The 13,937-nt window shown below is 54.3% G+C and overlaps 6 protein-coding genes across 6 annotated transcripts; 2 read left to right on the top strand and 4 right to left on the bottom strand.

Moving 5' to 3' along the window:
- Positions 1–179: 179 nt before the first annotated feature.
- N0V96_008964 (uncharacterized protein) lies at positions 180–1,324 on the top strand (the record flags this gene model as incomplete). The annotated part of the gene is made up of 2 exons (XM_053188903.1): positions 180–1,086; positions 1,140–1,324. 2 exons carry the CDS (start codon positions 180–182, stop codon positions 1,322–1,324), a joined length of 1,092 nt encoding a protein of 363 aa, XP_053053669.1.
- Positions 1,325–1,943: 619 nt separating this feature from the next.
- N0V96_008965 (uncharacterized protein) lies at positions 1,944–3,725 on the top strand (the record flags this gene model as incomplete). The annotated part of the gene is made up of 1 exon (XM_053188904.1): positions 1,944–3,725. One exon carries the CDS (start codon positions 1,944–1,946, stop codon positions 3,723–3,725), a length of 1,782 nt encoding a protein of 593 aa, XP_053053670.1.
- Positions 3,726–3,914: 189 nt separating this feature from the next.
- On the bottom strand, positions 3,915–4,976 carry N0V96_008966 (uncharacterized protein; the record flags this gene model as incomplete). The annotated part of the gene is made up of 1 exon (XM_053188905.2): positions 3,915–4,976. One exon carries the CDS (start codon positions 4,974–4,976, stop codon positions 3,915–3,917), a length of 1,062 nt encoding a protein of 353 aa, XP_053053671.2.
- An 853-nt stretch (positions 4,977–5,829) lies between these two features.
- On the bottom strand, positions 5,830–6,369 carry N0V96_008967 (uncharacterized protein; the record flags this gene model as incomplete). Its single annotated transcript, XM_053188906.2, has 1 exon — positions 5,830–6,369. One exon carries the CDS (start codon positions 6,367–6,369, stop codon positions 5,830–5,832), a length of 540 nt encoding a protein of 179 aa, XP_053053672.2.
- A 1,025-nt stretch (positions 6,370–7,394) lies between these two features.
- N0V96_008968 (uncharacterized protein) lies at positions 7,395–8,765 on the bottom strand (the record flags this gene model as incomplete). Its single annotated transcript, XM_053188907.2, has 3 exons — positions 7,395–7,571; positions 7,636–8,427; positions 8,490–8,765. The coding sequence occupies 3 exons, from the start codon at positions 8,763–8,765 to the stop codon at positions 7,395–7,397; spliced, it is 1,245 nt and encodes a 414-aa protein (XP_053053673.1).
- Positions 8,766–12,395: 3,630 nt separating this feature from the next.
- Positions 12,396–13,577, bottom strand: N0V96_008969 (uncharacterized protein; the record flags this gene model as incomplete). The annotated part of the gene is made up of 3 exons (XM_053188908.2): positions 12,396–12,975; positions 13,036–13,321; positions 13,376–13,577. The coding sequence occupies 3 exons, from the start codon at positions 13,575–13,577 to the stop codon at positions 12,396–12,398; spliced, it is 1,068 nt and encodes a 355-aa protein (XP_053053674.1).
- Positions 13,578–13,937: the final 360 nt, after the last annotated feature.

A 13,937-nucleotide genomic window follows, 5' to 3' on the forward strand; every position in this document is an offset into this window, starting at 1 on the left:
AACCGGGATTGTGCGTACCCCACAAGTGTCGCTGGCGCCATACCGGCCGTGAATGATAAAAGCATTCCAACGCCCATATCCACTGCCTTGGGCCAATTCCAAGCAAACAGTGTGGCACAGAGACTTGGGACATCAATCGTGATCAGCTACTTCTCAACTTCATGTGAAGCACCGCCAATATGAAGCCCCTCTCATCGGCAGCACTCACCTGCGCCCTCGCCTCATCGGCCTGGGCCGCATCCTACACCGAATCCCTCATCAGCCTACACAAGACCCTCGTCGAAGCCGACTCGACAACCAAATCCGAAGCCCTCGGAACACAAGCCCTCAAAGGCTACCTCGAGACAAACTTCACAGTCGAGCTCCAAACCGTCGAGGGAACCCGCCAAAACGTCTTTGCCTACCCCGGCACCGCCCGCGAAGCCCGCGTCCTCGTCACATCGCACTTTGATACCGTGCCGCCCTATATCCCTTACTCCCGCTCTGGCGATGAGATTCGCGGCCGAGGAACGTCTGATGCCAAGGGCAGCGTCGCAGCACAAATCATCGCTGTGGAGGAGCTTCTCGAAAGCGGAGAGATTGTCGAAGGCGATGTCGCGCTGCTATATGTCGTCGGCGAGGAATCTGGAGGCGACGGCATGGGTGCCGCAAACACTCTGGGCTTGACGTGGGAATCCGTCATCTTTGGCGAGCCGACGGAAAACACCCTCGTCCGGGCGCACAAGGGCGTGCTGGGGTTCAATATTACAGCCGACGGGGTCGCGGGGCACTCTGGGTATCCCGAGTACGGGCGGAGCGCGATTGACCTGCTCGTGCGCGCTTTGGATAAGATTCAGGATACAAAGCTGCCGTGGACGGAGGAGTTTGGGAATACCACGTTGAATGTGGGCTTGATCGAGGGCGGGGTCGCGACGAATGTGATTCCCGAGAGCGCGTCGGGGAGAGCGTCGATTCGGGCTGCGACTGAGGATTTGCAGGGCATTCAGGACGTTTTGCAAGAGGCTGTGTCGGAAGTGACGCCGGAGTATGTCAATTTGACATTTACTGGGTATGGTTTGCCAGTGAGTCTGGATTACGATGTTGAAGGTATGTGGTTTGTCTGATTAGTTGACTGGAATGACCTCGACTGACACAAGCAGGCTTCAACACCACTGTGGTGAACTATTACACCGATGTGCCGCGCCTGAACGGAACCCACAAGCGTTACTTATATGGACCTGGGACTATTCTGGTGGCTCACTCGGCCGACGAGCGCATCACTGTTCAAGATCTCGAGCTTGCTGTGGAAGACTACAAGAAGCTCATCCTTGCTGCTCTGAAGTGAAGGGCCCTCAGCTGCTTCTAGTTCTACACCAATGATACACCTCGATCAAATTTTAGCTCAAGGACTGTGGTGGTTGTTGTCAATACTCTCTCCATTGCCTGACTCGTTCTTACACCCTAGGATGACTCTCTTGTGCCCATGTTACATGTAGGTGGTGGAAGATGCGTAAAGTCTATAATGAGATGAACCTACGTCACCGTTTTCGTTCAAGATTGTGAGTCGGGACTGGAAGCTTGGAGGTCAACATTTGCCTGGGTCTCATTGTCACGAGTGAGATGAGACTGAGATCCGCGAGTGAGTGAGTGAGAGTGAGCGCAGTGAGAGCGCAGTGAGTGAAAGATACGTACAATGTACCCCTCACGAATGGTCCGTGCCGAACCTGACGTCAGCCGTCTGGGCAGTCGCAACCCCGCCATGGCGATGGCGTCACACGTGACAGCTCAGCTCGAGCTCAGCTCAGCTTCCCCCGGCTGCCTCACCACCATCAGCGGGACCGGCCGCCGACCACCCACCAAGCTAGCACCATTCGAGAGCTCAACGGTCACCTTTCATTGTGCCTGTCTCTCTTCTTCAAGCTAGCCGTCCACCTCCAAATTCCCCGACACTCAACACCGCAACAATGTCCAACTCTCGTGGCCTCCCCGATGTCTTGATGACAAAGGTCGACGAGTATGTTGACTCCCTCGCCCCACAGATTCAACCCCGCATCGCGTCTGAGATCGACACCTTCCAGACGAGAACCATCGACAGCCTTGAAGACCAAGTTGTTGACGCCTTTCGGTCACTCTTCAACAAGGACAAGGGCTCAGGCGATGGCTCGAGAGGACTGAACGACACACCGCCCGATGCATACGGCATCCAATCCCTACCCTTCGCTGATGAGATTGGCAAGCTCACCCGCAGCTTCAGTGTCATCACAGACGAAGCAGGCGATGACCTCCGCGACATCTTCAACCTTACCGATGAGGCCCGTGGAGGAGGAGGCGGCGGTCCCGAAACCCAGTCCCGCGGCATCAGCCACAGCGACTCATTCGGCGGGGCAAAGGGCTTCCTCTCCTCCGCCATCAACGTCGTCCAAGACCACCTTGAGAAGAATAAGGGCTCAGGCGGCGGCGGGCAGGGCTTTGAACTCGATGGCCTCCTTGGAGTCCTCAGCAACACCGTCAAGGACGCCGCGCGGAACCCCGAGGAGAAGGCCCGCGTCATCAGCCCCGAGATCAAGGAAAAAGTCGGCATGAAGCTGAGGGAGCAACACGCGCCAATTGCCGAGCAGTTTACCAAGATTGCGCTGGAGCACATCAAGCGCTGGCTACGCGGAAACACGAGCACGAGGGACCTCGGCGACGGCGTCAAGGGCGAGATTGAGGACCAGGTCAAGGATTTGGTCAAAGGACTTGGAGGCCTATTTGGAAATAAGAAGAGTTCGCAGGAGGGTAGCCGGGGTATCGGCGATCGTGATGGTCCCGAGGGCGAAGGCGAGAAGGGTGGCTTCTCCAAGGTCATCAGCGACAAGCTCAGCACGGGTCTGGCAAAGGTGCATAGAGAAGTCCGTCTGGAGTTCCGCAAGATCCTCGGTGCTATCGAGAAGCAGCTGTTCGAGCTCCTGCCAGACGCCTTCCAGAGACCTCTGGAGAAGATTCTTGGAGGAAACCCCTTTGACTCCCAACTCGACCGCGACGCTGGCGGACACGCGGACCGCGGGTTCGGAGACGACATCAAGGTGAAGCTAGTCAATAAGATCCGGGCCCTGGTGCGCAAGGTGCAGGAGACGCTGCGCGAGAGCATTCTCGGTGTCGTCAATGGTGGCCACCGCAAGTTTGAGCGCGAGAGCTGGGTGTTTGTGCAGAACATTGTCGAGCAAAAGGTGCAAAAGTACCTTCCCAAGGTCAAGATCAACGTGCCTGATGACATCGGCAACGAGAATGTCAGCGTTGGTGCGCCGACGGCGGGATCTCAGCTCGGTGGTGAGCACCACTCGGGTCAATCCCAGGGTGGCAACTATGCGCCGCCTCCGTCGCAGCAATATGGTGGACAGGGCTCGCATCAGCAGTCGTACAACCCTCCTCTAAGCCAAGAGTACCGACCTGAGCAGCATCAGCAGCAACAGCATCAATCACACCAGGAGTACCGACCTGATCAGAACCAGCCGCCATCTTCCTACCAGCAATACCACTCGGATCAATACCAGGGCCAAGGCCAGAACCAGAACTACGGCCAAAGTCAGAATTACAACCAGAATTACAACCAGAACCAGGGCCAGGGTTACAGCCAAGGTCAGGGCCAAAACTACGGGGGTAACCAGAGCTATGGAGGGAACCAAGGTCATGAGAGCGGGCAAGGCTACGGTGGAAACCAGGGCTACCAACCGAACCAGGGATACGGCGAGAACCCGCGATACTAGATTAACTTGAGAGAGAGCGATGGTGGGCAACCTAAAAAGCAAAGCAAGGCACAGCGTCGTGTGAGGGAATTTGCATTTGGGGCAAGAAAAAGGATGTCAATGAGACCTGGTTGAACAGGAGGTCATCATCCGAGGTAGCTGAAGCTAACGAATCACGAAGAGAACTCTGCCAAATCCCATGTTAGTGACCTAATTGCTCTCTCCCCTGGCCATCTTCAGCGCCTCCTCCATCTTCTTCTCAAGTTGAATCCCAACAAGCACATCCAGCATCCTCACAAACTTGCCTCGGTCCCCCGCAGCCGCATCTGCCAGCTCCTTCGCACCGTCGCCTTCATTGATGACACCAAACTCGACAGCAGCTTCGAGAGCTCTCTTATCAGTATACGGAAACACCTCCTCCCACTCCTGCTGCACCCTCCGCAGAAAGATCCCAGCACCAGTCGGTCCAACACCTTTAATCCCATCGGTCAACTCCTTCTCAACCTTCTTCTGCGCCTCCTCCACTTCCATCCCTTTAACCATCTCCCTCAACGCAGTCATCTTCTCAACATCCCCCTCATCTCCCTCCTCCTTTGTCTTCTCCTCACCGTCTTCCTTCTCATCATCATCACCGTCACCACCATCTCCACCGCAAATCTTCCTCACACCCTCAACTAAATCCCCCAACTGCACAGCAGTCTTCTCTTTATGCTGCGTCCTCGCCTCCCACATCACCTTCCTCCGCCCCTCGAACCCAGCTTCGTCGAGGTCCTGCGGCGTGCGCAGGCCAAAGGGCGGATTGAGCAGCGTGTTGATGGTGCGGAGGCCTAGGCGGTGGGAGATGGGTTTGCTTAAGAGGAGGGCGGCGACGAGGTTTTGGAAGGGGGTGAGGGTGGAGTCTGGGTAGGTTAGACGGGGTGTTTTGTCATAATTGTCGTCATGGCTGTCGTCGTTGCCTTTGTCCTTTGAGGCCTTTGAAGTGTTGGTTTTCTTCCCGGCGTTTTCGGGGGGAGGATCCTTGCGGTGTTGGCCTTCGTCCCAGTCGATTTCGCCGTGGCCTTGCGGGAGGGAGGGAAAGGCGAGGGAGAAAGCCTCGTCGCTTAAAAGCCAGTCTACCGTTGTCTTGGTGTCTTCCGTCTTTGACTTTTTTGTGTCGGGTTCTTCGTCCTGTGCGTGGTCGGCCTGTGAGGCTTCCGAGGCTTTGCGCTTCGTGCCAGCGACGACGGCTTCATTATCAGATGCATTGGATTGGGTTTCTTTCCGTGGAGTCATTGCGATGTTATTCTTGCGGCTTTTCGCGTTGAATTCGTTAAGTGATTTGGTACAGTCGTCGAACTGGATTGAAATCCAAAGGAGGTAATGATGAACTAGGCGTAGACTTTGAGATGTCGTTGAAGGCTTGGGCCGCTGATGATGTCATGACTTTCGCGGTCGACACCAAAGCGCGTCACAGCGCGTCGACGGGTCTTCCTTTTTTTCTTTTTTGTTCTTATTTTCCTGGTTGCACATAATGAGGAGATGAGGAACAGCAATCCCGTACGGATTCGACAGAGATCGAAGTCAAGATCAATGGGGCTCCCTTGGCGATGTTTGCAGAGCATCTTCCTGTGTCCTTTCACTTCATCCACCAGTGTGGGACGCGATGTTCTCTACGCTGGCAGTCACGATGTATCAGCTTTTGAGGGGAGGTAGTGATTGAGGATGGTAAAATACTCTGGAATCGGGAGGAGTTGCGGTAAAATGTTCTGCTGCTGCTGGACTTTGACCATCATGAAGAGGCTTGCGGATTATAGGTAGTTCGCGACTCTCACGTGGTCACGGGCTCCCAGGTGATATCTCTTGGGACCCGGTAGGTATCATTCACTCATCACGAACCGATCCTAAGGCAAAATTGCAATGGGATGTTTTGTTTTCGAGGTACCTCACGTAAAGCACTGCCATCCAGTGCCATGTAACCTCAAGTAATCCCCAAGACCATGCGTCGCAATCACGCAGCTAGACAGCAGCCGTCCAAGCCAAGAAAAGGGGGTATCATCAAACCAGAGTAAGAAAGAGCAGGCATCCATCCATCCGTCTTGCCGAATCCAACGAACAAAGTGAAGTTCCCAAAATGCTTGCGGCCATCTCACTTCTGCTCGGTACCCTCCTCCTTGACACCACCAGCATCGCCAGTCTCCTCCTTGACAGCACCATCACCATCCTCCTTCATCTCCTCATCATCCACATCCTTCTCAGCGGCAGCTTCAGCGGCAGAAGCCAAGGCAGCAGCCTCAGCAGCAGCCTCCTCCGCAACCTTCTGCGCCTTGCTCTTGCGACCGCGCTTCTTGGTAGGCGTGCCCTCCTCCTCAGCACCCTCCTCGACTTCGGCAATCTTCTTCTTGCGCGGGGTGGCAGTCTTCTTGGGGCGGGGCGTAGGGACAGAACCGGATCCATCCTCGGTGCTGTTGTTGCCACCGCCGGCGAACCAGCCGTGCTTGGTAGCGGCGCGGGTGAGGAGGGTGCGGGCGCTGGAGGCGCCGGAGAGGCCGGCCTCCTCGGCCATCTTTTCAAGGACGGCGGTGGTGGGGCGCTCGACGTGCTTCATCATTGCGAGGGCGAGCTTGAGTTCGCCGTCGGTGAGGTTGAGGGTGGCCGCGGCCTCGGATGTGGTGGTCTTGGGAGGCATTTTTGAAGTTGAGGTTGTTGCTGTTGTGGGTGTCTGGGGGAAATTGTAAGTGGATGGATCGTAGTGATGAGGGTGAGTGAAATGTGGGTGGAGTGAGAGAAAAGGTGGATGAGGTGAGGTTTGAGGAGATGAGACTGTCGTGATACTTACTGCGAGAGGTAGATGTAAGTTATCAAAGTAAGTATTAAATTTGTGGTGTCGAAGATCTCGGAAGGAGGATTCTTGGACCGGGGAGTCGTGCTACTTTGAGTCGATGGTGAAGAAAGATGAGTTGCAGGATTTTTGTGAGATCTTGAGAGTGATGTGAGTGGTGAAGGCGATGAGAATTGATCCTCAATAGGAAAAAGTGAGGCAATTTTATATTCGCTCCGCTGAGGCAGACGACGTCTTCGACTCTGATCGAATTCAGGCAGGTACGCATGAGTTGGCCCGAGGAAGGAGCCTCCCTCACAGCCTCAGGCTGTTGCCTCTTGATGCGTCAGTCTACAGAACACCATACACAATGGAGATGACATTTTTTACTCTCTTGCTATTCGCCCTTTGTTTCATCAGGTTCGACAAGTCGACAGAGACATCGAGCATAAATGAGAAGCTTCTTCTAACAGTATCCAACATGATCAAAACTTTTCGGGAGAGATGGACAAGACATGATAGAGGGGGCAAGACTTGGCGGACTACAGCAGTGGATGTCTTCTTGTGACATGTCTCTCGAGTCCAAGGACATACGAGCCATATGATTAAGCAACAGACACCACCATAGGTAGATCCCACGGCAAACACATCTTGACAGGCACCGAATTGGTTTACGAGACTCAAGAACTTATGTTAGGTATGCAGGCAACAGTGGAGACCGATTTCGGGACTAATGCGGGCCACTTGGAATGCGCAAGGTGAATTTATGAACACTAAGGTAGTGTGACAGGGTATGAGAAGGAAATGGTATGTACTCCATAGATATGTTATTACAACTTTGTCGCTGAGACTTTTTTTATCTAACCAATGCACGCCCGACTGCAACCATTCCTTTACAAGCCGACCGCAGAGCGGATGGCGTTGATGAGGATGTTGTTGTAGTCACCACCAGCCTCCCACATGGCGAAGCCAGCCAGCTTGTTGGACGTGACATAGTTGCCCTTGGCGGTCAAAGACTGGACGTTATCGTAGGAAACCCAGACTTGAGCAGTCTCGTTGTAGAGGAAAGGCTATTCAGCTGTTAGTTACGGTGCAAGGGTGAAGCCGATGTCAGAATCAGGGAGGAAAGCTTACAGTCTGACTGCAATTGTCGTATCCGGTAGCAATGCTGTCGCGAGGCTTGCCTGTCTCGTCGAGGAACTTGCCCTCCTTGATCATACTCCAGAAAGTGTAGGTTCCACTAGGAGGCGAAGCGGCGCCGCACTCATCGATCGATGGGTCGTCGTCCCAGCTGCTGCCCTGGAAACGGTGGGTGCTGTTCTGGACGGGGTAGGCGTTCAAGACACCGGGGGAGGAGAAGGCACTGGTGGAGTTGACGGAAAATCCGTGGCCGTAGGCACCGACAGCAAGAACGAGCTTGTTGGCGGGGATACCGGCGCCAATCCACTTCTCAACACCCTCCTTGATACCGCCCTGGTTGTTGCGCGTGTCGCAAGCCATGGCGAGGGGCGCGTTGGGACCGCCCGTCGCGGCCCAGGCGCCGTAGATGTCGTAACCCATGACCATGAGGTAGTCGAGGGAGCTGGCGAAGGAGGAGAGGGTGCCGTTGGTGCTGGCGACGTCGAGGGCGTTGTTCCAGGGGTTCAGGCTGGTGGCGGCGGTGAGGTAGAGCTGCTTGGTCTGCTTCTGGCGGAGCTCGGTGAGGAAGGAGGCAAAGTTTGCCGTGTCGTCCTTTGCGATGGTGTTGCAGCCGAGGCCCTGGCGGTTGGGGTACTCCCAGTCAAAGTCGAGGCCGTCGAGGTTGTACTTTTCGACAAAGTCGAGGCAGGTCTTTACGAAGGCGGTTCTGTTCTCTGCGCTGCCGAAGGCGGTGCTGAAGTAGCGGCTGCCGGTCCAGCCTCCGATGGAGACGAGAGCCTTGACATTCTGCATGAAGATGTTATTAGTCACTGTGGTGGAGGTTGAAATTGATCTACGGGCCAACATACGTGCTCCTTGGCGGCTGCGACAAAGGCGGGAAGCTGGTCGGGAGCCGACTTTGTGAGGTTGAGGCTGCCGTCGGCGGCGGTCTCTGCGAAGGCGTACTTTGCGTCGGTGTACTTGTCCCACGGCATGTCAGAGACGGGGAATCCGCGGTTCGCGTGGTAACCCGCGAAATAGGTGGATGCGACGACGCCAGAGGTGTTGACGTTGCGCGCAGAGTAAGGCGCGGCGGAAGCGCCCACGGCCAACATGGCCGCAAGCGAGAGTTGAGCGAATGACATGATGCGGTTGTGAATAGTAGAAACGAACTAGATGCAAAAGAATGTAGTAAAGTTGGAAAAGATGATCAGCTCGAGGCTAAGCTAGCAAACCAACAGCATTCGGAGATTGGGGTGACGGCTCGCTTTGCTTAAATAACTTCGATGTCGTACGACCCCCTCGCGGCCACCACTGTTCACGCAACCTTACGGAGTTGAGGGCCCCCTACGGAGCACTACAATAGAGTTCACCATAGCCCCATGTTGACGAAGCAAACTAATTGCTTTTCTGGGGCCGCTGGGACCAACGTCAACGGCAAACAGGTGCGCGAATGACTCGGAGCAGGGGGGCTGACGACCACTGCCGGCAGGGATCACCCAGGTGCCGCGAACCCAAAGGTTTGGTCTGATGTTCAAGTTTTCTCCCTACGAGTTGTTCGGCTTTCTTTGGCACTCAACTACTCCGTATGCCTAGGTGGTAAAGGAGTGGTGAAGGAAGTCAGCATGTTCATCTTGATAGGCTTATGAGGTGCATTTGTGCTCCATGCAGTCAGATGTGCCCCTGAGCCCCGAGCGGTAAAGACTGGGTTCCAGAATTCTGCGCGTCTGCTTTCTATGGCGGCAGCCCTGTCGGTATGCGAAGTTGCGAACTCGCACCCAGCACGAGCCCCCTATTCTTAGAAGGGCCGGCCAACAACAATGGAAGGTTTTCCTGGGTTCCATTCAGATCCAAGGATGCCTCTTGCGCCGGGCCGCCCGGGACGAAGCTGGGCACTTACGTCTTGCTGCGCTGCACTGCATTCAAGCAACGGGAGATCGGACTGGGCGAATGACTGCCATATTGGGTTTTCCCAACTTGGGCTCTTGGGAAGTCTTGGCCTTTGCGGGAGAGGGGAGCATGGCGCAGTGAGTGGCCACGAAGGCGCGGTTGACAAGCCCGTCTACAGAGTTATGCCTCACAAAAGATGCCGTGCTCTTGTGGAAATACTGGGGATTGGTTGAAGGGGATGAACTCTACTATGTGACGGAACCCTGGGGAGCTGACTGGACAGGACGCGTTGGTTCGTTTATTGCGTGTTGGTTGGTTGATATGATGAGCCTGTGGCAATCGGAATGAGGCATTCTTTCTTTTCTATCTCTCTTTCGGTCTTTCGCAATCGCATGTTCGCGAACTATCTTTCGCAAAACTGTCGAACCCCCTTTCAAGGAATAGCGCAGTTGCGAAAGGCCTCCCATCATCCACCCGTGCCACCCTCCAGAGTCCTTCTCCGACCTCTCCCCCCCACGGTTTCGTTTCCACCTTGGCGGAGAGCGGTTCCTCAAGGCAAAAACTTTGTTTTTCTTAGTGTACCACTGTGACGAACTGACACCCAAGCAGCCTGTCCTACTAGGCCATACAGAGTGTAGAGCGAGTGGTTGAGCGGGCTGCCGAGGTCGAACATTCTGAAACTCTGGCTAAAAGCATTTCGTGCGTTTTCGACGTTTGGTTGGTGCCGTGCATTGCAGCCAGCGTTACATGGCGGCGGCCTGGGGGGTGCCGACCGGCGGTTGACCCTCCGATCGGGCGAACGAGAACAGCCAGCAGATTGTGAAAGGTAACAAGCTGACAGCAGTCGGATCGTTCAAGTTGATCTTGATCACTTGCATTGGTATTCGTCTTCCATCAGTCAAATCATAAGCGGCCGTTAGTAGCCTTACACGCACATTAAACGCCCAGTCGGCCGGCGCGACGCCGCCCGCCAACGGTCCCCCGGGGCCCCGGAAGTGCCGTTTCCCACAATGCAGGGTGCTTTTGTTATCCCCGCTTTACCCCTGAGAGCCGCCTTTTGTTTTTCTGTTCGTTTTCTTTGCGCAGTGAGAGCTGAGTCAGCCACCAGAGGAGAGAAAGTTTCCTCTTTTAGGGGAAATTGGGAATAGCTACGTTCCCAGTCGGACTGCAGAACCATCCAACCACTCTTCCTTTTTGGTCTTGGCAGGACATCGGAAAATGACGAGGCCTGTGTTATTCTCCGGTGGAGGCGATCGCATTTTATTGGACCCACTGAGCAGTTCTTAAGTCCTCCAAAAGCCGAACGTGGTTGAGTCGCGGAAACGAAGACAGCTTTGTCCAATGCGATTCTGTACCGCTCATGTTGAAATTGGCAATTCAGAGATCAACAATAGAGCTTTGGTTTTTGAAAATTGAGGGGTATGTTTCTCATGCAGAGTGTACGGCCATGAAAAGCCGTTGTCGACTTCTCGCTGGCATGTCTTCCAAACTAGGTGGGGCCTTAAGAGCATAGCTCAGGCGACGGCCATCACTGTCGCAAGAGAACAGAAGATTCGTGTATTTGGCAATTGTAAAATTGAACAAAACGTTCTCAGAATTGTAGCATTCCGAGCTTATGTTTTTGTCACGAGAATCCAAAACCGCATTGATGATTCTAATTGGTAGAAGTCATATTTGTGAGGCTCTGGTCTACTGCCTGAAATATCTCATGGCACAGTGTCACGATCCATCTAGAAAATCTGGTGTTTCTTGCAATGCTCTGGAAGAGCCGACACATCGATTCAAGTACGACTATAGACGGAATACGAGATCGGGTTCACGGTGATGCTGGTTGCCAGATGGGGCTGTAATTTACTAAGCTTTGTTAACACAGGAGTAATGCTTTGAACCTTGTAGATCATGTCTATTTCTAGCCAACACTCGGCGGAAAAGCCATGTTGATCATTCAGAACTCGGTAGTTGAAAGTGGTCGCAAAGGCTTTCAAACAAAAGGTCTATGAGGTTGTCTTTTTGGTTTTCGACGCTGTATAGGTAGGTAGGGTTTACTGCGCAAGAAAAAGCTTACGAGCCCAATGACAATGTAAGATTTTGATTGCGAGTCTTTAAACTATTAGTACCTTAGGCGATTGCATACTGCGGCTAACGCGACTTCACCACCGCACACCTAGTGGATAATTGTAGGGTTTTCTATTTCCAATCCAGTTGATTTCATGAGCTTGTAATACCGCGCATCTAGGATCAGCGTGAAGAGATTTGACGTCATGGAAGTGACAGACGAGCGTTGCTGCAGAAGAACACTCATTCAACATGCATGAACCAGGAAAAATATGCGACTGTAATCTTTCGCAACAAGTGGACTAGTCTCGATTTAGAACTGCAAAAAGAAACTTTTACGGAGGAACCACCTGGGATTATAGGAATTCTGGAGACTTTGAGGAGAAACGGTTTGGCAATGGGCCGGGGCGCATTTGGAATGGGGCCAAATGAAGGCTGGAACCCTGATCACAAGGACATACTGATTCCGATTTCGTGGTGACATACCGAGTTGCTAGGCGACGTTCAAAGTTCAATGCGCCTATCTCAATCGAGCTAGAAGAAGGAAACTCCCGTCTAGTTCGAGAACTCACAGTCGAGCAGTCACTGGCGATAGTCAAAAGATCTCAGGAGTTCAACCGTTACTTCATAGGCTACTTCTAGCACTCAGCTCACATCAAGCCATTCCCCGATCAAGCTCCTCCCAGGCATATAAATATCCCGCAGTAGTTCCCACTCTACCCGGACCGCCAACTGAATTATAGACATTGAAAGAAGGAAGAGCCTTCAGTCCCCGGAAGGAGACAGTGCCCGGACCAAACTATGCATGTGCGTCGCATAGACGAACACACTTAGCCGGTGGTGCAGCCACCGAGGCGGACGCTCTCGGCGTACATCTCGTAGGTGTCGGCGTTGGCAGCAGCCTTGGTGGCAGACAGGGCCTGGGCGGCGGTGGGGCCGTAAGCCCAGTCGGTGGTGCCGTAGAGATGGGTCATCTCGTGCAGCATGCTGCCGGCGCGGTCGTAGTCGTCTCCAGAGCACTGGGAGGCGAGCTCGGGGAAGCCCCAGAAGCCGTTGTTGGGGCAGGGGACGATGACGTTGTCCGAGGGGACGGTGTAGAGGAGGGCGCTGCCGTCGGTGCAGTCGCTGTAGGTGTCCGTGCAGGAGATCTTGGGGGAGGTGGTCTGCACGCCGGCGACGTCGTTGTAGATGGTCTGGACCTTGGAGGCGACCGAGGTCGACTTGAACCAGGTGGTGTAGTAGTAGGACGAGGTGCCTGCAGCGGTGGAGGCGGCCTTGGCCATGGAGATGGCGTCGGTGACGGAGGTCTTCAGGGAGGTCGTCTGCGCGGTGGTGCAGGACGAGTAGGTGATGGCACGCTTCTGGATGCGGGAGTTGAAGGGCTCCTCACGCTTGCGGGAGATGTGGTCCCTACAGTTGTTGGATTAGTATGAGAGGTGCATTCCATGTGGATGTTATGGTAGAACTCACGCGGCAGCGGTGGTCTGGTCGACAGTGACCTCAACCTCGCCGGAGGTGACATCGGCGCAGGAGGCCAAGTCCTTGAAGGCGGAGGGAATGCTGTCACCAACGGCGTAGCGGAAGCCCTGGATGGCGGTGACCTTGGCGTCGGCGATGCCGTCGAGCTTGTAGCTCTTGGCGGCGTTGACGGGGACGGTGATGGTCTCGCCGGCGGCGATCTTCTGGAAGAGCTTGGCGTCGAGGCCGGTGCGCTTGTAGTTGACGAAGATACCCTCGAAAGGAAGAGCAGTGCCCTCTGGGTTTTGTTAGACACTCTTCCCAATGGTATAGGGGCTTTCTTCTCACATACCGGCATCGGTCACAAGGAGATCCTGGGTGGCATGGTCGCTGAAGACGGTGTTGCCCTTGAAGACGGAGACGGCCTCGCTGCCGGTGTTGGTAACGGCGACGTTGACGGTGTGGTTCTCGGCGTTGCTGATCTCAATAGAGAGAGGGCAAGTGGCCGAAGCGGCACCAGCGAGAAGGGCGACGGAGAGAGCCTTGGCAACCATTTTGACCTAGAGAGACCTGGGAGATGAGGGATTACTGAGGATGGGAGTGAAGAGGAGCATTATGAGAATTGTTGGCGGATTCTCGGGCTTTATAAATACTCGAATTGTTTATGTTCCGTCTGTCAATATCACGATTGAATGTTTGCATGGTCATCAATAACAGGGCTCTGATAAGCCCGAACGGAGCAATTCCTTCGTCAAGAAGGTGAGATTACAATGGCAAGTCTGAAAGTGCACGTCTCCGCCGGTCGTAAATGTGGGCGGTTCACGATGAACCTGGCTAGTCTGGATCTGGCAGGAGCTAAATCGAGCTAAATCAAGCATAACTAGGACATGTCGGGGTAGTCTGAGTCTATTCAA

The sequence above is a fragment of the Colletotrichum fioriniae genome, assembly GCF_027942845.1.
Source record: "Colletotrichum fioriniae strain IMI 355084 chromosome Unknown scaffold_11, whole genome shotgun sequence".
Classification (NCBI taxonomy): domain Eukaryota; kingdom Fungi; phylum Ascomycota; class Sordariomycetes; order Glomerellales; family Glomerellaceae; genus Colletotrichum; species Colletotrichum fioriniae.